This window comes from Tachyglossus aculeatus, chromosome 9, assembly GCF_015852505.1.
Source record: "Tachyglossus aculeatus isolate mTacAcu1 chromosome 9, mTacAcu1.pri, whole genome shotgun sequence".
NCBI lineage: Eukaryota > Metazoa > Chordata > Mammalia > Monotremata > Tachyglossidae > Tachyglossus > Tachyglossus aculeatus.
The window spans coordinates 53,552,147-53,578,841 of NC_052074.1; the positions used below are offsets into that span (position 1 = coordinate 53,552,147).

General features: G+C 41.0%; 1 protein-coding gene across 3 annotated transcripts in view; it reads right to left on the reverse strand.

Moving 5' to 3' along the window:
* The window catches only part of LRP2 (LDL receptor related protein 2), a 176,663-nt gene that overhangs the window by 89,202 nt on the left and 60,766 nt on the right, over window positions 1-26,695 (reverse strand). For 2 of the 3 annotated variants that reach the window (XM_038751850.1, XM_038751848.1), the window contains exons 14-31: window positions 24,402-24,604; window positions 23,805-23,945; window positions 22,182-22,385; window positions 19,971-20,163; window positions 17,569-17,694; window positions 17,136-17,266; window positions 15,190-15,327; window positions 14,130-14,411; window positions 12,480-12,719; window positions 11,180-11,299; window positions 10,956-11,072; window positions 9,822-10,199; window positions 8,409-8,657; window positions 6,692-6,903; window positions 5,309-5,493; window positions 4,119-4,347; window positions 3,257-3,434; window positions 2,328-2,456 (exon numbers count right to left, since the gene is read on the reverse strand). In XM_038751850.1, coding sequence (XP_038607778.1) covers window positions 2,328-2,456; window positions 3,257-3,434; window positions 4,119-4,347; window positions 5,309-5,493; window positions 6,692-6,903; window positions 8,409-8,657; window positions 9,822-10,199; window positions 10,956-11,072; window positions 11,180-11,299; window positions 12,480-12,719; window positions 14,130-14,411; window positions 15,190-15,327; window positions 17,136-17,266; window positions 17,569-17,694; window positions 19,971-20,163; window positions 22,182-22,385; window positions 23,805-23,945; window positions 24,402-24,604 — 3,455 coding nt within the window. Of the gene's footprint in view, window positions 1-2,327; window positions 2,457-3,256; window positions 3,435-4,118; window positions 4,368-5,308; window positions 5,494-6,691; window positions 6,904-8,408; window positions 8,658-9,821; window positions 10,200-10,955; window positions 11,073-11,179; window positions 11,300-12,479; window positions 12,720-14,129; window positions 14,412-15,189; window positions 15,328-17,135; window positions 17,267-17,568; window positions 17,695-19,970; window positions 20,164-22,181; window positions 22,386-23,804; window positions 23,946-24,401; window positions 24,605-26,695 lie in introns of all 3 variants that reach the window. The other variant, XM_038751849.1, reaches the window with a different exon arrangement.

Below are 26,695 nucleotides of genomic sequence, written 5' to 3' on the forward strand. Positions count from 1 at the left end.
GTCTCACCTCTGCAACATTGCTAAGATCCGCCCTTTCCTCTCCATCCAAACCACTACCCTGCTCGTTCAAGCTCTCATCCTATCCCATCTGGATTACTGTATCAGCCTCCTCTCCGATCTCCCATCCTCCTGTTTCTCCCCACTTCAATCCATAATTCACACCGCTGCCCAGATTGCTTTTGTCCAGAAATGCTCTGGGCATGTTACTCCCCTCCTCAAAAATCTCCAGTGGCTACCAATCAACCTATGCATCAGGCAAAAACTCCTCACCCTCGGCTTCAAGGCTGTCCATCCCCTCGCCCCCTCCTACCTCACCTCCCTTCTCTCCTTCCACAGCCCAGCCCGCACCCACCGCTCCTCTGCCACTAATCTCCTCCCCGTGCCTCGTTCTCGCCTGTCCCGCCATCGACCCCCGGCCCATGTCATCCCCCTGGCCTGGAATGCCCTCCCTCCCCACATCTGCCAAGCTCGCTCTCTTCCTCCCTTCAAGGCCCTACTGAGAGCTCACCTCCTCCAGGAGGCCTTCCCAGACTGAGCCCCCTCCTTCTTCTCTCCCTCCTCCCCATCCCCCCGCCTTACCTGCTTCCCCTCCCCACAGCACCTGTATATATGTATATATCTTTGTACCTATTTATTACTCTATTTATTTATTTATTTTATTTGTACATGTTTATTCTATTTATTTTATTTTGTTAAAACGTTTTGTTTTGTTCTCTGTCTCCCCCTTCTAGACTGTGAGCCCACTGTTGGGTAGGGATCGTCTCTATATGTTGCCAACTTGTACTTCCCAAGTGCTTAGAACAGTGCTCTGCACACAGTAAGCGCTCAATAAATACAATTGAATGAATGAATGAATGAACTGAAAACCAAATTGCAAATGCTAAATTGTTCTCATTTCAAGAAGACCAAGTCATGGGTAAACCACCAGTGCCATTTGAAAACCAAAAGAAGTTTAATCCAAGAAAGAACATATTTCAATCCTGTCCTGGTAGAAACTTTAGATTTGCTAGTTGCCAAAATAATGAGTCACCATTTTTCTGTGATGAAAAGAAAACAGAGAGTCCAAAATGGGTATGGCTCAGTTTAATCCTTCTGTTGAAAGTCTTTGCTGGCAGACTAAACCAAAGTGTCAGCGAGGATTAGGATCATAATAAGACTCTGAAACAAAATTGAAAAACTCTATCCTTTTAGAACCATTAGCGATAATTAAAATCTTTCACTATGAAAAGAATAAGCAGCATTACATAATTCTATTTTCTGATAAGATCTGACAGGCAGTAAGTTCCATGCCATTAAAAAACCCCACAAACCCTAAAAAATATCCCGTTTCAGCATGTAGTTCCATTTAAAAACACATTTAATTGGAAAGATATTAAAATAAAAAAACATGAGACCAATTGCTCTAGGGGTGGTGTAGCCTTTTTAATTAAACTTTCTCCCCGAATGAACTAAGTTTATCTCTTACCCATTTTCATTACTCCTGAACTGCCACACTTCCCAACCTTGGGATAGGACATATTACTCTATTTATTTATTTATTTATTTATCTTACTTGTACATATCTATTCTATCTATTTTATTTTGTTAGTATGTTTGGTTTTGTTCTCTGTCTCCCCCTTCTAGACTGTGAGCCCGCTGTTGGGTAGGGACTGTCTCTATGTGTTGCTGACTTGTACTTTCCAAGCGCTTAGTACAATGCTCTGCACACAGTAAGCCCTCAATAAATACAGTTGATTGATTGATTGATTGACATCGTTTAGGATTTCTTAAAAAAGAATCAAAACAAACATGTTCTATGTATTAAAGTGCCCACTAGAGCATTGTTTTATTGTTTCTGGGAGTACGGGCTTTAAGGAAGGTACTGAATCTTCTATTAGTTTTTTAACTTTCCACTGAACTACTCCCCAATAAATTCTAATCAAGGGGAAAAAAAATTAAGGTAGTTTGTCACACATCCTGATTAAATGATGTACAATATTTCATACCCTGCAGGCTTTGTCAGTAGATCACTTCATCTTCACATGCACACATGGTACTATTTACCTCTAGCTTTATGGCAGAGTGTGTGGACTGTTAGTGACTATAGGTCATAGTCCCAACCCTGCTGAGAAGAACTATCATAGAACTATCTTCATGTGCAAAGGATTCTGCTACCATTACTCGCCACGTTTTTCAGTTATGAAAAAGCTCAACCATTGCTGGATGCCTGCAATCATTTCATAAAGAAACTTCAATTTTTCCATTCTGAATGCCACAATTTCATGCAGACTTTATCATGCTCAATACTTGTGGATTCAAATAAATCTGGTATAAAAAGTACACTGTACCTCTCACACAATTTATAGAATCCGGGGAGAGAGTCCATCCAGAAGGACAGGCACAGGAATAAAATCTTGGCCCCAGTGAAGAAAGCAAGCACAAGTGGCTACAGGGGGCAGATACACAAGAATTTATACCTGACAGAGAAAAAAGAAAATGTCATGATTAGTAAATCAGTTTCTCACTGGAAAGTGACACGCATCTACTGGACAACATAAAGTTTTTAGTGTCCCTTAGATTGACTCTAGGCATTTAGTGCAGTATTTACAACTATCTGCCCTAAGCAGGCAGGGTTAATATTACTGCTTCCATGTTAAGGTGTGGGCACACAGTTTCCTGAATAATCTGCCTCTTCTCCAGCCTTTGGCCACTCCAATAATCAACAAACCAGTAGTATACTGAGTGCCTGTTGTGTCCAAAGCACTGTATCAAGCACTTGGGAGAGTTCAACTGGCCACACTGAGACACGGAATGCCCAGGAAGGGCGTTTGATAAGTGATTTGCCCAAGATCACAGAGAAAGATAGTTGAGAGCCATATGAGAACTGACCAACAAAGAATTATCTGGACAGGAGGCAAAGGATCAGGGTGAATAATTTTCAGTTTGTCTTCCCCTAAATTTTAGAGCTCAAATTCTTGACCCATTAAACAAAACAGCACCAAGAAATAAACAACTTTTCCATTCTTTATGCCAATGTATGACTGGAAACCAGAAACACACGCCTCTGGTGATGTTTAGCTATGCTTTTCCCTCAGATGAGTGGGAAAAACGCTGTATTTATGAGCCTATATGTTTGCTCCCTGTCAGGGACTGAACACCTGCTTCAGAGGGATAATTGATCTTATCTAATTTGACATTTCTTGTGTCTGTACATTCTAAATACATAGCACCCACTGTTACCCCGAGTCAGGTTTGCGGTTTGCCCAACTTCACTTACTACTGGGTTGTCGGATGGGATGCATCGCTACAATCCCAAGAGGCTGCATCACATTATATATCACAACACTTTGGTTTCCTCCATGCCACTTGTTTGCTCGAATGACTCGGTGAGTGTGACGGTCACTCCAGTATATGAAATCTTCAAAAATAGTGAGGGCGTGAGGATGTTGCAGGATCTGCAAAACAGGAAATTTAAAGCGTCATTAGAAATCTCAGGTACAAATCAAATTAGAAAAATACATGGTCAAAAAAACCCACCCCAGTTACACTTCCAACTGTCAAAGACAATAGGGAGGGAATGGTGTCAGGCCCATAGTGTGGCTAGATGCTCATCAACCTGGGGTGATTGAGGACGACACCCACTTAACCCTCTCAAGATCCCTTCCAGGTCTGTGATTCTATTTCTCTACAGTTGGCTCAGTAGGTCTTCGACTTGGACGCTGAATTCCCGGGAGTCACCTCTGGAGCTACATGATGCAGAAGAACCGCCTGATAAAAGTATACCTAGTACTGAATCATCTTTACCAAATAACATATCATCACCAACACACAAGGCTAAAGAGGATGGAAAGAATTCAGAACAGCACCTGCAGCTCAACTAGATCATGTGAGCGGTTAATCCTGCAGTTTCCAAGTCTGAGCCGACTTCTAACGAGGCTCAGAAAGGAATGCTCCAATGCCTGCAAGTAATGAAGGACTGTGTACATGCTTCCTTTGTCGCAGCCTAAAATAAGCCTCTTCAGTGGGGCCATGCCTGTAGCTCTACTAGCTCTACCCAAGATTAATTTGGGATTTTCATTTGCACTACATCTAGCCTTCTTACCCTCGTCCACTTTCTGTTCCTTTTCTGTTTTTCTTACCAAATTACTGGCTACAACCTGCTTCCGATGGTTTCCGTCGTAATCACAAAACTCGATATAATCGAGATAGGCATCCGAAAAGTAGAGCAGTTTGTTGGGATAATCAATGGTAATCCCATTGGGCCAGTAGATCTTATCTCTGATGATCACTGTCCGCATCGTCCCATCCATGCTGGCTCTTTCAATCCGAGGATTTCGGCCCCAGTCAGACCAGAACATCAGGTGAGCACTGTGAAAAGAAACCAGGTCCTGATCATAGGAAAAATATTTGGGAATTGCACATAAGTCAAAAAGACAAACTTTGCCCCTAGAATCATGTGCTTTATAAAAAAGAAATGATATATGGATTAATATTAGCAATCTTTAAAATTTACACACAGTGCTTATGACAGTAATCCCCCAGCCCTCTGGCCCCCTCTGCATTTAAAGCACATTAAATCACAAAGCAATCTTAAGCCTTCTGAATATTTTTTAGAATGCTCATATTTCACGGAGTGCACTCTTTTGATATTTGGAATTCCTCAATGTCAATGAATTATTCATATTTATATCCAATATACAAATAATAGAGGGATATCCATCTGCTCAAGTTTTAATATTCTATCACATTTAGGAGAGGAAATCCAATTCATTCATTATCCATGTCCTTCCCCAGTTACACAGGTATGCAATTTTTTAAAAATAGTATTTGTAAAGTGCTTACTATGTTCCAGGCACTGTACTAAGCACTGGAATGTTTGAAATGGACTTGTTATAGGCAGTATTACCAGGTATTATGAAATAGCCCCATAAGATATCAAAATTATAGAAAATGGCCCCTCTACAAATGACAAACATCCATTTATTGGAAAACTAGGAATAGGATTATAAATTAATGTTTCATTATTTTTTAAAAGACAACCATTGATAATTTCTTTTCTAGAGACAAGTGAAATATAGTAAAGTATTCTGATATGCACCTTTGTAAAGACAGCCATTTCGCTTGGAGGAAATGGGAAAACAAACCAATTTTCCTCTCACAGCCATTACTTTAAAGCCTTTGATGAAAATACCTATGGATGGCCCTTAAATGGCCACAACTATGACAAACATTAGAGCTATAGTTGGGACACCATCTACAATCCCGCATATTTTCCATTGTAAGCGTTAAAGGTAACATTTCAAAACAAAACCAAAAAAAAAAATCTTACTCAATTCTGGGATCTAATACTAGTCCCCTTGGGTTTGTTACATTTTCACTAATCAGCACAGTCCTGTGGTTCCCATCCATTTTAGAGACTTCAATTGTTTCCAGAACATAGTCTGTCCAGTAAAGATTGCGACCTACCCAATCCACCGCAATACTTTCAGTCACGGTGACACCACTGTCAAACACCTGTTAAGGAATAGAAGAGTTAGTGGATTTAATAGCAGGTTAAACGAATACAAGGAAAGTGTAAGGGTAAAGTTCGATAGTTAAGAGACCATCAGGCAGCAGTTAACCAACGATTGTGCAAAATATTAAGCTCAATTACAAACTGTTGGATATGCCACTAAATAAGTCGCCAGTCAGCAAATGCGCCGCAAAATCTTTTCTGTAACAGTAGCTGCTCTTCCCAACTGAAACACATTGTTATGGCAAGGTCTGCTCTACAGCCCAATATTTTTTTCTTTTTAAAATACCTGCAAATAAAATTTTGGCTGCTTCACCATCTCCTCCATTTCCCTTTCATGATAGCCCAGCAACAGAAGTGATGTCAGCTCCCTCATGGGGAGGTACAGGAAGGAGACAGAAGTGTGTTAGGAAGGAGGAGGGCTAGGCTACTGGGGGATTTAGGACTTTGAGAGCTCATGGGGGTATCCTTGAAAACTGAACAGCTCTCAGATAGGTCATGAATATTTGCCAAGAAGTATATTTGTACATATCCAATAATTGATTTCAATGTATGCCTCCACCTCTACACTGCAAGCTCCTCGTGGGTAGGGGATCTGCTTAGCAACTCTGCTGTACTGTACATTTTCAAGTGCTTAGGAAAGTGCTCTGCATACGGTAAGCACTTGATAAATATCATTTGTGGATTGCATTCACAGGGTTCATAGTCCTAAACTAAGAATAGGGACAGTTTCAAGAATTTAGACAACCCCACCCTCAACGAGCTCATCAGCTAATAGAAGAGCCTAGACAAAGACACAATCGACACAATTTTGTACACATAATGAATGCATGATGTCATTTCAAGATCAATTTGAAGGGTGAAGTGGGTTCAAGTTGTGCTGGTGGCATGGAGAATTAAATTGATCACTCAGGGAAAACCTCCTGGAGTTTGCAGTTTCAGCTGAGATGTAAAGGGAGTGGGAGCTGGCAAGTGGTAGGAAAGGGGTGGAGCAGCCTTGTCTTTCTGATCTCCTTCCCTTATTTTACACTTGTGTACAGAAACTGTAGAACATCTTTGGTCAATAAATGAAATTCCCAACAGGGGACATTTTAAGCCCTGAACTTAAGCCCTGATTCCTATTTTGGACAATAAAAAGAAACATAAAACTCAATGAAAAAAAAATTGCAAAAGAATAAAACAGATTCAAAGCAAACGTACTACTTTTCTGTCTGTTCCGTTCTGAAAAGCACTCCAGATTTTATCCTGGCTCGTGTCAGACCAATAGATACGACCATCGACTGAATCAAAATCAACCGCTACTATGTGTATGCCGTCCCGGACCAGAGAATAAATGTTATGTCCTTGAGCAGTCATATTGTCAACAACAATTTGATTTCGGCTTGCCACAAGTAACAGGAGATTTCCAGATGCTGTCAGAGAAGTAAATAAAAAAGTTTGAGTGACGCTGTGAGAAAAAACAACACAATTTTCTCTCAAATCTGTGGCACATACACTTTCAAATACACTGAGAACCGTATGGTGTTGGAAAAGAAAATTGCTTTACTAAATTGCTTTACGCTGAGAAGCAGTGTGGCTCAGTGGAAAGAGCACGGGCTTTGGAGTCAGAGGTCATGGGTTCAAATCCCGACTTGTCAGCTACGTAACTTTGGGCAAGTAACTTCACTTTTCTGGGCCTCAGTTCCCTCATCCGTAAAATGGGGATAAAGACTGTGAGCCCCACATGGAACAACCTGATCACCTTGTAACCTCCCCAGTGCTTAGAACAGTGCTTTGCACATAGTAAGCGCTTAATAAATGCCATTATTATTATTATTAAATTACATAAGCAGCTATTCTGTGAACGTTTACCAATGTTATGTTCTCTGCCAAAGCTAATTTACTGCTCTCTCTTGAAATACACCTTGAAATACACCTCAGCATCTGACTTGATTTTCTACCAGCGGGGAAACTTTCAAAAACTGTTCTTGCCATCAGCAGAGCAATCTGATACCTACACCTGTTGGCGCCATTGGACAAAAAAACCAAACACTTTTTATGATGTGCTCCAAATGGTTTACTGATGGCATCATTTTTCCAAACCTACAGGTATTGTGTAGTGTGTGTTGGGTTGAGTAAAATTGGGATGTTTCTGGCCTGAAATGTTTCCAGGTACATTTGGTTTGGTCAGAGCAAAGCCATTCCAGTGATACAAATGTTAAGGAGTTCAAGGTATGCAAACCTATTACTGGGGAGCAATGTGGCCTAGTGGACAAAGCACAAGCCTCGGAGTCAGAGGACCTGGATTCTAAACCCATGGTTGCCACTTGCCCATTGTGTGACCCTGGGCAAGTTGCTTAATAATAATAATGATGATAACAATAATAATATTTGTTTAGCACTTACTATGTACCAAGCACTGTTCTAAAAGCTGGAGCACTGTTCTGAGTGCTGCTTAATGTCTCTGTGCCTCATCTGTAAAGTGGAGGTTAAAATGCCTGTTTTCCTTCCTACTTCATTCCTATGTGGGACAATGCCTTTGTCCAACTGAATTACCTTGAATCTACATCTGTGCTTAGCATACTACCTGCAAAAAAACACTTAACAAATACTACAGTCATTATTATTGTCAGATTAAAAAACTGTTAAGAGACATGTATCATTTGTTTTTACTCTAAGGATGTTTTTCACATATACTCAGGCAGGCTGCCGCAAAATGCCTCATATGCCATCATTGTGTTGCGTCGTGCACCTGCAGTTTCACACCCAACTCCTCGTGTGCAGGGGTGGCCTTGGGGAGGAGACAGCACACTTCTTCCTGCCTCAAGGGTGGCAAAATGTCTGAAGCTGGCCCTCAACCAATGGCTCCTGACATTTGCCTGTAATTTCCACTTCATGATTCTAAAAAACTGGGTGCATTTTCAAGAACAATTCTCACCAGAAGCTTTGCAGGTTTTCCCATTGCTTTCTAAAATATATCCTTCATCGCACCAACATCGAGAAGACCCTCTTTCATTGTAACAGTGCTGACTACAGAACCCTGGAGTGTCACATTCATTGATGTCTTCGCATGTCTTAGTGTCATTGGCAAGCTGATAGCCATATGGACACATGCATTCAGCCCCAAAGGGACCTTGGATACATTCGTGAGTGCAGCCAGCATTGTTATCAGAGCAACTCTCCTGATCTAGACAAAGAAAGATTATGAAAAGCAACAAATCAAGTGTCAGAAATTGCTTATTCTTTCATTTACTTCAGTAAAATATTGGACATTCAGGCGAAATGTTTCCTTCCATTCTACCCCCATAAAGCCCATTAGAGCTAACTTCAGATGTGCAGCTTCCAGGTGGTAAATAGCAATCATCTGGAAGCTGGAATACTTTTCTTCAGTAAACTCATCTATATTAGCTAAGGTTAAGGTCTGCTCCGAGATCCAGTCTGCCAATATAGAAGAGGGGAATTAATTCGGGGGAATGTGGCTCACCAAAAGGAAACACAACAGCTGATTTCATTGACCCCATTAACTCAAGCCTGCAAAAGAGATCTACAAGGTTCCACCACTGTCACTCACCCATGTGAGTCAGAAGGTCAGAAAGGGGCATGGAGAGTGGAGTAGAGGAACAAGAGGAGGGCAGAAGGTAAGTCCAGCTGCTTCATGGGACTTCTCTCCTTTTGTTCCAAAATTGCTCTAGGCAAGAAGGTACTTTCTGTTTGCATGCTTGTCTTAAACCAAAGCCTAAAGGGGTAGTCCTCTGCACTTTCTCTGAGTCGGCAGGGGTGGGGGACGGTGAGAAAAACTAAGTTTACTTAAGAGGTTCAGAGCATTTTCTTCACCACTGCAGAACAACCCAAATCATAAGACTCATTCAATCATACCTGGCTGGGGTTCATCTGAGAGGGAGCACAGATTAAGAAGAGAAAGGAAAGAAAGAAAGAAAGAAAGAAAGGACAGTCGTTAGGTCACATGCCAATCATAGCATTTGCAATCACAGCGCTCCCAAATCCCCAGCCTCATTATTCCTGTGGTACGTGCTGATTCAAATTTGAAAATATAGCTGGAAGAATCTAAGAGAATACTAAAGATAGAATCCAACTTCATTTAAAACGCTTAGCAGCCTCAGTTAAACTTTCCTTAAACACCAGCAGAAAGGAAGGTTTAACCTACAGCCACATGGGACGATTTCAAGAGGAATATCATTCAGCTCAGACACAGGTGAATACTGAACTCCATTTTCCCACATCCATTTCCAAGCTCACTGCATGCCTGACCTATTTCAGGTGACAGGCACAATATTCTGCTCTACACTTCATGAATTCATAAAACGTCAGCATCCATTGGCAGGAAACTTACTGCAGACCGGGGACTCATCTGCCCCATTAGGACAGTCTGGAATGTCATCGCATACGGCACTCAGATTCACGCAAAGGCTATGGCCCGGGCATTGCCACTGCCAACTGGGGCACCGGAAGGGCTGAGTAGGGCAGTCTCTCTCATCGCTCATATCCCTGCAGTCGTTGTCCCCGTCACAGATCCAAGCCCGGTAGATGCAGTTTCCATTATCACAGCGGAAGAAAGAGGCAGGGCAGGTCCTGGGCAGACAGCCATGGTGCTCATCAGAACCATCCACACAGTCTGGATGCCCATCGCACTCCCAGTTACTAGGAATGCAGCTGCCGTCAGACTGACATTGGAACTCATTCTGGTGGCACATCCCAGGAGGTCTGGTGGCTAGAAGAAAGGTTTAAGAAAGGGGATGTTGAATGGGTCTCTGTGAAACAAGCATTAGAGGGGTCTGAAATGTTTTGTCACTCTTCTGTCCTGTTGAGAAAATGCACCACCTGAACCTAACCGAGGGAAGAATGCCAGGCAGGCGTGAAGGGTTCTGCCCTTTTCCTCCTTTCCTCCCTTCCAGCCCTCCGCTTTTTCAGACCCCGTCCCCTCTCACCTAATATAAGCACGATTCTGGTCACTGCAACCAACATTCCCCCAACCTACCATCCCAATATAGGGCCCCCAAAGTCCCTAATACAGCCCCAGGGCTAAGGGTGGTCCATAACAAAGACTGGAAACTTGATATGGCTTTGCTGATGCACACCCAGTTCCTAAAATTCTCGGCTTCTAGCCTGGTGCTCAGGTTTTTAGGAAAGCATCTCTAATTAGAGAGAAACCCAAATCCATAAGCAACAGACACTTCCAGTACCAGATCACAGGGCAACACCTTTATCAATCAATTACTATTTACTGAGCGCTGTATGTTGGGATTTGGGCTGGGGAGACTGCAGGTCTTGGTGTCTGACTTGAATGAATACCTTGAAACACACACTGGGTAAGATCCTCTCTGTGAAGGATGTAGACATGTATTAGATACACCCTTGAGCTAGGATTGCAAGGGACCCACAAACGTACCTTTAAGACATCTACCTTTTCAGACACTGGATTTAGAGGACGCATTATTTTGACAGACATTCAGTAAAAGGTACTTACGACAGCCAGTCTCATCGGAATGATCATTGCAGTCAAAGACACCATCACAATGGTAAACATTACTGATACACTGGTCTCCGCTCGCACACTTAAACTCTGAAGCTGAGCAGTTGTAAACTATGGATGGATGAGTGAGCGGATCGTCAGACAGCAACTCAAGAACAAATCACTAAGCAGCTACAATTTGTTAATCATCAAGAATACAAAATATAGCAATCACTTACTGCAATCAACTTCATCTGCTCCATCTATACAATCCTTATCCCCATCACAAACATAAAATGGGTCAATGCAGCGATGGTCTGGGCACTGAAACTGACCAGGTTCACATGTACCTGTAAAATCTAATATAAAAAACAAACAAAAAAACACATATTCATTCATTCAATCTTATTTATTGAACACTTACTGTGTGCAGAGCACTGTACTAAGTGCTTGGGAAGTACAAGTTGGCAACATATAGAGACGGTCCCTACCCAACAGCAGGCTCACAGTCTAGAAGGGGGAGACAGACAACAAAACAAAACATGTAAATCAAATAAAATAAATACAATAAATATGTACAAGTAAAATAAATGGAGTAATAAATATGTACGAACATATATACATATGGACAGCCTTGAAGCCGAGGGTGAGGAGTTTCTGCCTGATGCGTAGGTTGATTGGTAGCCACTGGATATTTTTGAGGTTCTATTCAAATTACAATCATTCTACCTATATCATGTTCAGGAGCAATATTTCAGACAACAAAATAAATTCCGTGGGCTTTTTTCTGTTGGACATGCAATCTTGCAAAACCAGAATATCTAGTGACTGTGAAGACACAATCCAATCACCAATTGTATTTGGCTGTTAAAGCAAGCTGCACAGCCTGAAAATATTAATAGGTTTAAAAGGAGACTGGATAAATGGATTGGAAAGTGATTAATAATGGGGTTACCAGGAGGAAAGTTATGGGGGTACAGGGAATGTTAGAAATATAGAAGGTAAAGTTAGAGATATCAGACAGTATATCCATAATGAAGGGTGACCACTGAACTAAGTGTTCCTGAAAACATCTGATGCCACTGTTGGAGACAGAATACTGGGCGGTGATGGTAACTGGTCTGCCCATTAATGGAATTTCTTATGTTCTTCCAGCTGCAGATGATAGGCAAGGTAGATAAAAGAAGTACGGTGAAGCTGATGAAAATATCAGACATCTGGTGAGAACTATATGAGTAGACATAACAGGAACTTGATTTCAGGACATCTCTCGTTTATTTCCTTGTGATTTGATTTTCAGCAGACTCTGTCTGTCTGAGAGGCTTTTGGTGTGCCTTTTTTCCAGGTAGGCATCTGTGATCTCTTGGGCCTTACAGTATGCAAAAAAAGGAGTCATAAATGGCCAGAAAGGGACGGAGACGAATTAGTAAATGACGGTGGGTCAATGTGGGCTTTGAGGGCTCAATATTTCAATGACTTTCTACAAGGAGACAGACAGACACACACACACACACACACACACACCAATTCTAAACTTACTGCAGCTCTTTTCATCTGATCCATCACCACAATCATTATCTGTATCACAGAGCCATATCCTAGGAATACAACGGTTATTGTCACAAGTATATGAGCTGGCAGGGCACGAAATGGGGCCTTGAGTAGGGCAGTGCTCTTCATCACTGCCATCTAAGCAGTCGTTATGTCTATCACAGCGCCAGTGTCCTGGAATACACTGACCGTGGCTACAGGTGAAAGCTGAGGCCGCACAGGAATTATCTAAAGAGATAAAATATCAAAGTGGTCAATGTTCCATTCTGCCTAGTAAAATATACAACCAAGACATGCCTCTCATCTTTCCTCTGAAAACAACTAAAACATCATAGCTGGGTGCAGGTGGGAGGAAGAGAGACAGGGAAAAGGGAAGGAAACTGGAAGCCCTTTTGCAAGTTTCTACGCATGGAGCTGTGGAATGACTACAGCAGTTATGCAGAGCAATTTCTAATTTTGGTCATGAAAATCCCTGGAAATATATCATTAACAAAATACACAAAGGGCTGAAACCAAAATGTAAAAAGGTATTTTAGTTGGATGTTTGTTTGATTTTTTAATATTTGAAACAAACCATTTCTTGCTGAGAAAAATGTTCTACTTCTTATTTGGGTCTCCTATGCCATTATTTTCTTGAGCTATTTTTATCAGAAATCTTGTCCGATTGCCCAATTCTGAAATATCTTTTACTGTCTCTCAATTTTTTTAAAGTGGTATTTGTTAAGTGCTTACTATGTGTCTACCACTGATCTAAGTGCTGGGGAAGACAAGTTAATCAGGCCAGATACAGTCCCTGTCCCACTTGAGGCTCATAGTCAAGCAGGAGGGAGAATAGATATTGATTTCCCATTTTGCACTTGAAGAAACTGAGACACAGAGCAGTTAAGTGACTTGCCTAAGGTCACAGAGCAGGCAAGTGGCAGAGCCAGGTTTAGAACCTAGAACCCAGGCCCATGCTTTATCCACTAGGCTATGCTGCTTCCCACTTGGCCTCACTGCTTCCCTTTACTTAATTTTACTTTTACAAGTGGATTACTCCACACTTAATAAGAGAGTAAAGATTAACAGCCAGTGCCCAACTTTTCCAAGACTGAATTAAATATGGAATGGGAGAAAGCAAAGAGCAAAGCTGACACTTCACTCTAATTCATTCCAGCCCAAGAAAAATAGAAACACAACAAATGGAATTCACAAAGGATTTCAATACCAGCACCAATTCAGCAACAAAATTATTTTTGGATGTATGGCTATGTCTAATTTCTTTTGATGAAACATTTTGGAAGACCCTGTTTCCAAGTTGCTCATGGTCCTATGATCATCCAAATACGGAATTTCGTGACCAGCTTTTTTCATTTTGGGCTATGGGGTTCTTTTTCTTGGTTATTTTATACTTTTGAACTTCCTGATATTTTACAGTAATGTTGGGGGCTATCACTGGGGCCATGCCTGGAACATGGAGACACTGTAAGGTATTTCCTGAGGTACTTGTAGCCAATTTCTTGAATTCAAGGCCACGCAAAGATACCTGATTACTGTATATCTTAGTAGGAAATCGTCACTGCTCTTCTTTACAGATATTAACTCCCTCAAGACCCCAGGCACCTTGAAAATTATTCATTTTATTGCCCAGTTACTTACTTAATGAGCCGCAGTGCTGTTCATCGCTATTATCATGACAGTCATCAACGCCGTCACAGCGGAAATACCTGGGCACACACCGACCATTATTACAGGAGAAGGAGTAGGAACCACACTGCAGTGTGGGTGGTTCATTGGATGGATCCTCCACACACGTGAGTTGATTAGAGCCCAACTTCATACCATATGGGCAGCCACACACTCGCTGAAAATTAGGTACTGGGAAGCAAAAATGGCTGCAGTCTCCATTAGGATTGGTCATACGGTTGCAGTAATTTGTTCCTGGAAAGAACAATTCCACATATTAGTTGATGTATCTTTACAATAGGAAATTCACAGATTTGCAGTTCACTCAGTTTACATTCTTGATGTACCTGCCTAAAGGAAAGCTCGTGTTACAAGTATGTGTACCTTAAATGATGCCACACAGCATAACTGAATTCTGGGATAAAATAACATCTTTTCCCAGACATCTCATCGGACAAACATTCTCTAATTCCCCAACAGCATTCTGTCCAAAACAAGTAATGAAAAAACATGTTCTGGAACAACTGCCTGTATGTGCAAACTATAAAGATTCCCTGACAGTACTAAAAAAATTTTCACCATTCAATACTGCAATCAAGCCTATAGAGTATCTCATAACATTTCCTCTTGATAGTCAACCACATGCTGCCTTCCAGCTGCTGACATCTTTTTAATCTAAAATCCTACACACATATGTCGAAAATATGCTGCTTAAAGTTCAGGAAAGTACTACAGCAATGTAGGATTATACTATTAAACCCACAGGTAAATACATCACTTTCTGAATGACACCTTGACAAAGGATATTTTTTATGGTATTTGTTAAGCGCTTACTATGTGTCAAGCACTGTTTTAAGCGCCGGGGTAGATAAACATTAATCAGGTTGGACACAACAAGGGTTGGAGATTTAGAACAATTTTTTGTTGAAGTGAGTGACAGTAATGGAAAAAAATATTTTAAGCTAAATGAGTACGAAAGAACAATCATCAACTTTAAAATGCTACTGAAGTAAAATTCAAGAACACTGCTCACCAATTTGGGAATTAGCATCATAAGATTTCACATGCATGATATTAGTAATGCCTCTGCGGATAATGGTGATCTCGCCACCGTCTGTTTTCCTCACTCGAACGATACCACCCAGCCGCCAGTCAGTGAAATAAACATAGCCTAAACGGAAAGGCAGAGGGTTAGCATTTATAGACAAATGTTTCCTTTGAAACTGCAGTTGTGGGTCATTTTGAAAGAAAAGATCAAAGAACTCTATTTCTCTTGCAAACCTTGGAAATCTACACTCTTGTTCTTTCAGAAAATCAGAAAGCATCTCAAACTAGCATACCATAACTAAAAATACCACTTGTGATCCTTATTTAGTGATTTGCTAATCCATCAAATTAAACTTAATTAAGCATTATAACAACAAAATTCTTTAAGGGTCTGTGATACTTTTCAGTGGGTTAGGATAGAAGAATGATAAATTGGGCACAGGTGTGCATAGACAAAATATGCATATCCAATAAATATTCAATATTACATTTATTGCAGCACCAGCTACCACAAGAATTTGCGCTCTGAAGTGAAATACTGCAACCGGTTCAGAATCACAGTAATTGGAAGAGAAATTATTTCCTTGGGGAAATAATGTTAAGGAACTCACGGTGTGTTCATATATTTCCCCTACCATCTCCCCCAATGATTGTGACTAATAACATTCTTTAGACTGACTCATTTCTATTATGCTGAACAAAAGGAAAAATACAAGCAAACCAATACACATAACTTATTTATTTCAACCAAAAATTCATTCATTCATATTTATTGAGCACTTATTGTGTGCAGAGCACTGTACTAAGCGCTTGGAAAGAAGAATTCAGGAACAGAGAGAGACAATCCCTACCCACACTGGGCTTAGAGTCTAGAAGGGGGGAGACAGACATCAAAACAAACAGCCATCAATATAAATAAGTAGAATTATAGATATATACACATCAAAACAAGTAACTAGGCATTAATATAAATAAATAGAATTTTACAAAACAATTGTATCTTTTTCAGAGACATTATTCAAGGCATTGCAAATTCTATCAAACAAGAACAGATATCAATCAGAAAAATATATGTAAAATTTGTCATGTATGTTTGAAGTTGCTGCTCCAGCTGTCGTGATCCATGTGTAAAGTGTCCCCTATAGATTAACATGTGTGCAGCAGTCATTCCCAAGCTGTGTACTTGTGTAAATCAAACACCCTTTGTGGTTTAGCACTAAACCACAGCAAAGTATCTTTGCTCAAAAATCAGCCAGCCATCTTTTCTTCTTGCATATCAGATTGTCTACCTGCAACTGTTGTTTCTCAGAATTTCAATACGAAAAGTTATGCTTCAGTTTTCTTTATACTCTGTCTTCATCCATTCCACTTATAGTAGGCTCACTTGCATTTACCACAGAACTGCCTGGGTGTCATCCATCTGGCAACCAGGCTGTTATGTCCATCAAAGATGTGTTTCAAGAAACCTCACCTCTATGGTGGCCCAAATAACTGCGACCTTATTGTCAGAGGTCCTAATTGGCTATTTATTACGAATGATAATTAGGAGATGTCAGTGGCAAATCCAAGACTAACCACTATAATGCTGAATTCTATCTCCCAAAGACATGTTGGCTTTCTTAATTCGATTTACTGTCTCCTTTACTCATCAGCATAAGGTTGAACAAGCTTGCTGCTCAAGGAATGGAAGTTGGTGTCGCTTTGGTATGCTAATCTATATGAAAATATGCTACCTGACTCTTGTATTAAATTCCCCCAACATGAAAACACTGTGAATCTGTTCAAATCATGATGGTAATTACAAGCTATGATGCTGGCACTCCATGTCAAGCGCTTAGTACATTGCTCTGCACACAGTAAGCGCTCAATAAATACAACTGAATAAGTCAGATGGCATTGGGTAATTGACATTTTTACCCTTTCATGACTTACCTCCAAAGACAGTAAGGCCAAATGGATGAGTCATCTGGTTAATCCTCTCGAGAGTTCGTCTATCTAAGCCATCAAACGTGCTATGCTCGATTTTATCAAAAAAGGCATCTACCCAGTAGAGACGCAGAGCACTGAAATTACGCAACAAAATGTAAAAATAGAGTAAGAACACATTTTTTCATCCTGTGTAATGTAATATTTACATAAAAATAATATCAAGCTACTTTGGAATGCTCTCTGGATAATATACAGATATCTGAATTGCCCACAATATTCTCCCCCATATAATCCCATCCTCTCTGTAGGCCCTTACTTCCTGCTATGCCCAACTGGATCTTCCCCTCTTCCTATTTCTCACTGACTAAAGGATATGGACGGTTAAAAAAAATTAAGACTTCTTCAAAAGTCTTCCTCAGTGCCTAACAACACTTACCCCCAATCTATGGCTAAGCCATTGGGCCATCCCAGGGTAGTGTTCACTACTGGCAATGCATGGGTTCCATCGCTCCAGGCTCTCATGATTTTAGCTGGGCGGAACCAATCTGTCCAGAATATATACCTGCAAAAAGGAAAAGCAGATGAAGAAATCCAATGATTCTTTAAAAAAAAAAAAAAAAGAGCCAGCAAACTTGCCCAAGAATTGTCCAAAACCACTCTGCTGAGGATTCCTGGAAGTCATACGCGCAGCATGAGTCACAAAGATGTGTACCAGCCTATATAATTTAATCAAAATATAACTGATGTCATAAAAAATAAACCCCTATATTATTCAGCTCAAAATAATGCCATAGGATAGCATATTAGGGATATGAAAATAAAACTAGCCAGATAGTCTAAAACCAAATTTGGGATCATTAAAAGACTCTTTAGAGCCATGTTTCCCCTATCGACAGGCCAACCCTATATTCATTCATATCAAGGGGCTGACAAACTTATTGAACACACATGGAGAACTTACGATGGCTCCTCTGAACATGGTCAGCTCTGCAAGAAGGTCTGTTTTCACTACATATTTTGGCTGTAGCACACTGACAGAATGAAGGAATACTCCAACAACGCATGACTGTCTCAATGCGGCATGCCCTAGTGTCTGAAGAAATGGCTGTCTGCCTGTGTAATGACTGGCAAGTGGTGAATATCATAACATGGCTTTTTCTTCACGAGGGGATCTGCAGGGATTCAATCCAGAGTTCTAGTAGAACTGGGTGTATCTGCTATGATACGATGGCAACCAAAAATGGCATACCTTTGACCAAATATGCCTTGTGACTTTTTATTTTGAAGCCCATCAAAATAGTCCAAAGACTACAGAAAACGAGTCATTCTGCTCTGCTCCACAAGCATACAGATAGTCATCCTCTGATTCTAAGGGTGAGTGGCCAAAGACTGATCCTTGAAAAACCTGAATGAGAGATCCTTTCTTTTTTGTCTTGTTTCTTCAGTCAAAAGGTTAAATTTAACATCTTGCTTTGCCCCTTCTTGACACTGCAAGACTTCAAACAGGAGTGTCTAAAAGTATGACAATGTATACTTGAGGAGACATTTAAGACACATTCACTTGTCATCTGATTAATGTCTCCAATTTCAAAGAAGGGAATGATCTGGTAATTTTTCAAAAACCAAGAATCATGTTTGTTGATTAAGGCAAATTCATATTTTTCCTATAAAACTGAGTGCTTAACCATTTAGGGGTTAAAGTTAAAAAATGTTTCTTATTGATTAATCACTATTTTTTAGATACCTAGCTACTCTTTATGAAGATTAAATCAAAAGAGTCAAGATCAAACTTTAGTATGGTGATTGACTAAGGAGGGTAGCACAGGAAATACAGCCCATTCTTTTCCCTATACCATGCAAAATACTACACAAGGTTACTCTACTACGTAAGGATATTATACTATATAAGGATACTATACTACATAAAGATACTATACTACATAAAGATACTATACTACGTAAGGTTGGTTGTCTGTGAGACACTATTTAACTCGCCAAGTAAAACTAAGTCTTGCAAAGCCTTATGGCAAAAATATTCCATCTCAATTTGTCTGAGACTATTTTATACCTAGTAGTAGCATATGAAACCTTCTCTCAAGCCCGATGAAAATTGTTTTCAAATCTGATAATAATCATGATATTTGTTGAGCACTTACCATGTGCCAAGCACTGTACTAAGCACTGGGACGGGTACAACACAATCGGATGAGAACCAGTCCCTGTCTCACACAGGACTCACAGTCTAAGGCGGAGGGAGAAAAGGTTTGTAAACCCCACTTTACAGATGGGGAAATTAAGGCACAGAGAAGTTAAGTGACTTGCCATGGTCACACAACAGGCAAGTTGCAGTGCCAGGATTAGAATCCAGGTCTCCTGACTCAACTACTGTGCTCTTTCTATTTGGCCACACTGCTTCTCTGTCTACAGAACAGGAAGTTTATTCATGGATATTAACACACAAAAGTAGAAAATAACTGAGAAATTCCAAATAATGATTACATATCCCTTTCCTCAATCTGTATCATTTTACACACTGCACTCTGCAAACACTGTCAGAAAAAAACAAACAAAAATGAATAAAGAAATTTGAAAGACTATTCTTGAAATGAAATGGTCAATCAATCAATTGTACTGATTGAACACTTAATGTGCACACCAAATTCTAAGTTGTTCTTAAAGTAAAAACTATTTTAGATAAAACATTATTTGGGTTCATAGAGCACAAATCTCGCATTCACTATCCAGACCAAGTCCCAATGATATAATATTATAGTGACTGTGAATGGTACACAATATCAAACACTATCAAAAAATGTAAAAACAGATCATTGTGCTTACCCAATAACTGGATGAACTACTATGGATCGTGGATTATTTAAATTCTGGACTATAGCTCTCCTCGATTTATCCACCAGTCTCATGACACTAATACTTCTATACCGAGGGTCGGTCCAATAAAGATTCTTTGAAATCCAGTCAAAAGCCAAATCTTCAACACTTTCCACTCTGTTGGCTGTAAGAATTTCTCTTCCTGCAAGTTAAAATACATAATTTAAAATATTTAAAGATAGTTCAATAGGAGCACTTCATTTAACATTTGACTCATATAAAATAAATGAAAATATTGCTGTCAAGTTGGGTTTTTTTTTTTCTTTTAAATTACAAAACACAGGGAAATAATGTGAAGTGAAAACCCTATCAACCTGCTTCCAAAAGTTCAGGACTCCAAGAACAGATATGATTCTGATGAATAAGCTTACTTGGATTTTTGCAACTTTCTCAATCAACCTTCCAGACAAATTTCTCACTTCAGGAGCTCCGAACAAGAATTGTCTGACTTCACCCAACTGAGCTCTGCTGAACTGGCACTACCAAGTACTAGGTGTGGGGGAAGCCCTCAAGCATTCACCTCCCAAACTCCTTCAAGAAGAGTCATTCTCAGGAACAGTGTTGCCAAATTTTCAGAAGTCCACAGGACTGAAAAGAGAAAAGGCTGCTCCCTTCCTGGCTCATAATTTCTCCCTGCCCTACTCCCCCACCTCCGAGGGGTGGGGTGGGGGGCAGGGGAATCCAAGGGGAGCAAACACCATGCTCCCTTAAAGGAATAAAAAAATAAAGAAATGCAAAAGTCATCTCTTACTGAATTGACATTCTGAAATCTAGACTACTTTAAGACCGTAATGTGTGTATCTCAAAGAGATTCTCTCTCCCTCCCAGAGAAAATGGAGGTGGAAAAGGGAATAAAGTCCAACTGCAAATATCTGTTTTATATAGAGACCTATTGCCTCAGAAATAAATCATTTAACTTTGCACTAGTACTTTCACAACCAGGGCTCCCAAACCAGCCATCTGAATCCAGGAAATAGCAACTTTTTTCTGGGTCCTCCACTTACTGTCTTGCATATATATCCTTGTTTTTCTGAAATTCTACTGCCTGTCTGGGAATATGGAGAACATAGTACTCATTTATCATTTAGGGATGCTCCATGACCTAACAGAAAGAGCATGGGACTAGGAGTCAGAAGAGCTGGGTCCTAGTCCCGGCTCTGCCACTTGTCTGCTGTATGTCCTTGGACAAGTCATTTAATGCCTCTGTGCCTCAGTTTTCTCAACTGCAAAATGGGAATATAATGCTTGTTCTCCCTCCCTTCTAAACTCCGAGCCCTGTGTGAGATAAGGACTGTGTCTGATCTGATTATCTTGTATCTACCTATTTCAGTGCTTAAGACAGCACTTGAAATCTAGCAAGTACATAATAAATAACCATCATTATTATCCCTCAAGAGAATGGGGAGGTAACCAATGACTACCTCCCAAATGGCCAAATAGACATCACTGTACAGGAAGTGATTCTGAGTATTCTAGAACAACAGAATTGCAGAGGACTCTGATATGGAACTCAAAATGGAGTGACAATTTCCATGAATACAAGTTAAATAGGAATGCATCATTCTCCAAAAATCAGATCCCTACTATATCTTGGATATGTTAACTCTGAATACTAATCCCACAGAGTCTGTGAGAATCTTAGAAATATCAATGCTCCTTTTGTTAGGAGTTGTATTCAATTAGAGAACCAACCCTAGTGTGCTTAGGCCTCAGAGGTTATCTCACTAGTATCTGAATCAGGAGGGAGGAATGATGCTCAATTAATAAGTTTTTAAAACTTCAAGTTGGAGAGACTCTGGCACAGATATCTTATTTCAGTACACCAACCATTTCAGGTGTGGTTCACTGGTCCTAGACAATTAACACTTTCATGAACTTCACAGACATCAAAGGCATCCTTTGTGTTTTGTCAACTGATTGATATGGCTGTGGAATATTATCATTTGCAGTTTTTAAAGAAGCTGGTGGTTTAAAGACAAAGGAAAAGTACCTGCTGCACCTTTTTCAATGGGTTATGATTCTAGGTTTTTCTTTTTTAGGCCTTCGGATTTTTCTCAAACTCATCTGGCCACCCTACCCAGAAGCAGTTGTCAACTTTTATATTCCCTTTCTCCACCTTGCTGACAGAAAAATAAATCAAACCTTGTGACACCCTCTCACCTGTTCCATCAGTTTTTTGTTTATAAATTATGTCTTTGGTTGTGTCTGAAAAGAAGATTGTGTCCTCTTGGGCAAAAAAGTCAATTCCCACGAAGTAGGAAGGGCTTCCAGTCACTGGGATAATGACATCTTCCTGGGTTGAGAGGTTGAATGGGATACCCCGCACTGCCAGCTGAGATGAAAAGAGCAAAAACTGCTGCACTGCTATGGGAGGGAAGAGAGAGACATTTGAAGTTAGAACAAAGTTTTTGGTCTTTAAAAATTCAAGCATAGTTAAATTTAAGATGGAGGGCTTTTTAAAATCACCTTACAGCATTTATTTTTTAAAAGAAATGGACAAAAGAACTATAAAATAAAGGAAAGAAAATAAAAAGAGAAAAGCAGCAAATACTGAGAGTCTAAGACTGAGCTTTCATATTTAGGAAGGATTCTTTAGAAATTCTTCCTTTAAGATTAAAGGAAAGAAAGATATCTAGGCCCAACTTCAAGAGAACAAACAGAAGTACAAACAGAAACTGGAAAAAGGGCTACCATTTCTTCCAATGGCATCCTTTAAGAAAAATTTCTTGAAAGAATACGAAAATCCCAAGGGAAATGAAAACAAGTTTCCTGAAGACCTAATAATTTCTAAAGTAATCCTATCAAAAAGCCAAAAAAACCAAAAACTCATTACCAGGCAACACAGATTCTAATGTGGCAAATTTTATTTGTGTGCCTGATGGACTAGCTCTATTTTTGAGACTGGTTTTACCTCAGAACTTCCTCAGGGAGAGGGAGATATCTGCCCCTCATCAGTGATCTATGGGGTCCCTAGAAGATCCAAAGTTCCTCACATGAAGTTTGAAATTATCCGAGGGCTTCCTGACTGAATTTAACCCCTTCAGGTCTAGTGAGTGGTTATATCTTTATCACCCAGAGGTGATAAGTAGCTCAGTATTGGTTCGATGACTATATTGGACAGATTTTCAGAAAAGTCAAGAGAAGGGGGAGAAACCAAGATCAAAGAAACATATAGAGGACTTGTCTAGACTGAAAAGTGATACAGAAGATGTGGAATTGAGTTTAAGGATGCAGTACCCTGCTTGGCTCCGGAGAATTACTGTCTTTGACATGGAGATAAAGAAAAGTGTGAAATCAAAAACTTACCCAGTTCAAAAAGCATAATGAATCAACATGAAAGGTGTTCCAAAATACATTTGAGTTGAAAATAAAGGTGATAGAGTGTAATAACCAAAAGACAGGAGTGGGCCAAAACCCAAGTCACTTGAGTACAGGAAGGCAGAAACTACCATCGGCATAAGGAAAAGGAGAATTAGCTACCATAATAAGAGCAGAACCATCACAGAAGGGTGCTCAATGCTCATACAATTAATCAAATGAGATTCAAGAAGATAAAAATCCACTCAAAAGAGGTACTTCAATCAGCAGTAGTCACAGCATCAATAATTGTTTAGGGAGCACCCACTGCTTTCATTGCACCAAACTAGGACACAAGTGACCAAGTTAATCAAGACAAAGAAGGAGACTGGCAGGCGTCAGAGAGAACATTTTATCTGGAAGAGCCTACACACATATATCATTTTATTGGTTGCTGAAAAGACCATCCAAAGCTTTCTTTCTTACCAATACAACGCCGCCCATCGACGTGCAAATCAAACCCCAGGATGCACTTGCAGCGATAACCCAGGCCATCATTATCGGTTCTGTGACTGAGAACGCAGACCTGTTCACAACCCCCATTGTTACTTCCACAGGGATTCCTTACTGGGAGGACAAAATGGACAGGTTTGAAACTTGGTTCACAAGTCCGCCGGCATCGTCAACTTTGGGAGTTTTTTGCTTTTTCTTTTAAACCCCATCCCCACCCCCACTCAACAAAAGGTGCCTTCTACCTCCATAATTACTGCCTTATAAATTACATGCTTAAATGTACAATAGTTCCCTTCCTGACCTTATACAATTTGATGTATCTGTAAATAGTTTCTTTTTACGAAGAATATTCCCAAAACCAAAGGGAAAAAATATGGCCCAGCCACTGATACTGGGGAATGGCAGGATGGCAACATCTCTTTTGGACACTGAGGAGGAGAGGCCCAGGGACACGGTCTCTGCAAACAGGTCCCAGATGAGAACCACAGGATAGGCTGTGTGTGTCGTAAAAGGTTTGCAGATTTGTCCCCTTTTCATAGAAGCAATCCTGGTCGTTGTCATTGGGCTTACCAAAGGGCTGCCTGAGAGAATGGTAGACGGTTACTCCATACGGCCTCAGGGAGGACTGGTAGACCACCTGCGGGTTAGATTCTGTGAATTTATTGGCCTTCATCACTGCTAACCGTGTCCAATCAGTAAAGAACACATTGTGTTCAAAGAGGCTGATTCCATAGGGATGTGGGATGAGCGATCCCCCATGAGCTATTGTCTTCCTGTTGCAAGACAAGAAGAATATTTTACTGACGGTGGGTGCAGTTCACCTGGATCCAAAACACTCGAGTCGTGAGTTTCTCATTTCCCCCATGCAATGGAGGATTTGAAATGTGAATGAAAAACAGTTCCAAGCACTTCCAGAATGTTTAGCGTTCACTTGGTGCTCAATATGATGGATGATGATGGAGGAGAAGGAGAAGGAGGAAGAGGAGGAGGAATGGCATTTACTAAGTGCCCACTGTGCACAATGCACTGTATTAAGCCCTTGGGAGAGTACAACAGATGCAAAATACATGTTCCTGGTCTACAAGGAGCGAGCACTCTATTGGCAGAGGCAGACATAAAATTGATTGAGTTTCATCCTTCATTCATGGCAAGGTGGGACTCAACCTATGGGGTTATACCTATGACGGCATAAAATGCCACGAAATAAAACAGATCAAGCCCCACCCCTACCCTTTCCCCTAATCACTATAGATGATTTGATTTTTCACAATTTTTTTATGGTACTTATTTAGCGCTTACTGTGTGCCAGGCATCTGTACTAAGTACTGGGGTAGATACAAGCTAATCAGGTTAGATAACATGGGGCTCTCAGTCTTAATCCCCATTTACAAATGAGGTAACTGAGGCACAGAGGAGTTATTTGACTTGCCCAAGGTCACACAGCCGACAAGTCCATTTTTTTTCTATCCAGGAGGGAACAATGCTAGGTCTGGGATTGCAGCCCCTGATCTCTGAAGCGGAGGTATTTCCACTCAAGCTCACTCCTCCCTCTTCCCAGATAGAAAACAGAGAAGCAGCATGGCACACTGGATATAATCCAGAGCTGGGAGTCAGAAGTCATGGGTTCTAATCCCAGCTCCACCACCTGTCTACTGTGTGACTGTTGAGAAAGTCACTTCACTTCTCTGTGCCTCAGTTACCTCATCTGTAAAATGGGAATCGAGACTGTGGGCCCCACATGGGACAGGGGCTGTGCGCAATCCAATTTGCTTGTATCCACCCCAATGCTTAGTACAGTGCCTGGCACTGTCGGGAGAAGGAGAAGTGTTCTGCATTCCCCAAATCCACTCCCAAGCCTAGATTCATTCTCATTGCAAAGGCACCTCCCACCCTCCCCTGATGACTTATTTTTCTGTTCTCCCACGAAGAACAGGTGGGAGACATGGAAAGATAAAGGGGCCTCAAGTGAGGAAATAGCTACTGATTGGGTGGGTTCATAAATTAAATCTGAACCATCGCAGACTTGCCCAAGAGATGTGTGGGACACATGGGGAAGGGGTAACCAGAGAGAAGTATTAAAGGGCATAGACAAGAGACATCAAGGGAACAACAGTACGGCACAGGAGCAGGAGACAGAAGAAACGCCCAGGGCAGCTGGGGGAAGTGGAGAGGGGAGCAGGAGAGAGATCAACACTGAATAGGAGAAAAAAGATCCTCTGCAGGTGAGAAATCAGTCAACCCCAAGCAACCCTAGGTTTTACGATTAGAAAAGCCCAGAGAGACTGAGGAAGGCGAGTGCCAGAGAAACGTGTGCGCACATACCCACAAAACAGAAAGGATTGGGAATCTGCAGAGGGACTAGGGAAGCCCTCAAGGGAGGAGAGGTGGTGAGGAAGAGGCTGGGGCAAGGGGGCAGGTGCTCTGGCCTCACATTCCCAGGGGCCCCCAGTGGGCAATGGCTCAGCTGAGCCAGTGCGAGTTGTGTGGGACTAAGCAGAAGTTCCTCTACTTCCACCATGGGGCCTTGCTCTTGCCTAGCTCCCAGTCAATTAGTGCAACGCCGCTTTGTCTCAGAGCCAGGAGACTACCCAGTCGCAGAACAGAACCTCTGCTCCTCAACAAGCCTCCTCTTCTGCCACCCTGCATGAGCTATGGACCAGCCCCGATACTCCCAAGCCAGTCAAGCTCTGCACAGTTGACACTCAGTCTGGCCCTGGTAAAGCACGGGCAGCCAAGATCAGAAATCATTCAACAGGGAAGCCCAAAAACCCTAAATCTGAAGCAATGCAATTATTTGATTCAAGTTCTGCAAAAAGGGCTGAGTGGCCTGATAGTTCATCATTTCAGGATCCTGCTGAATGTTA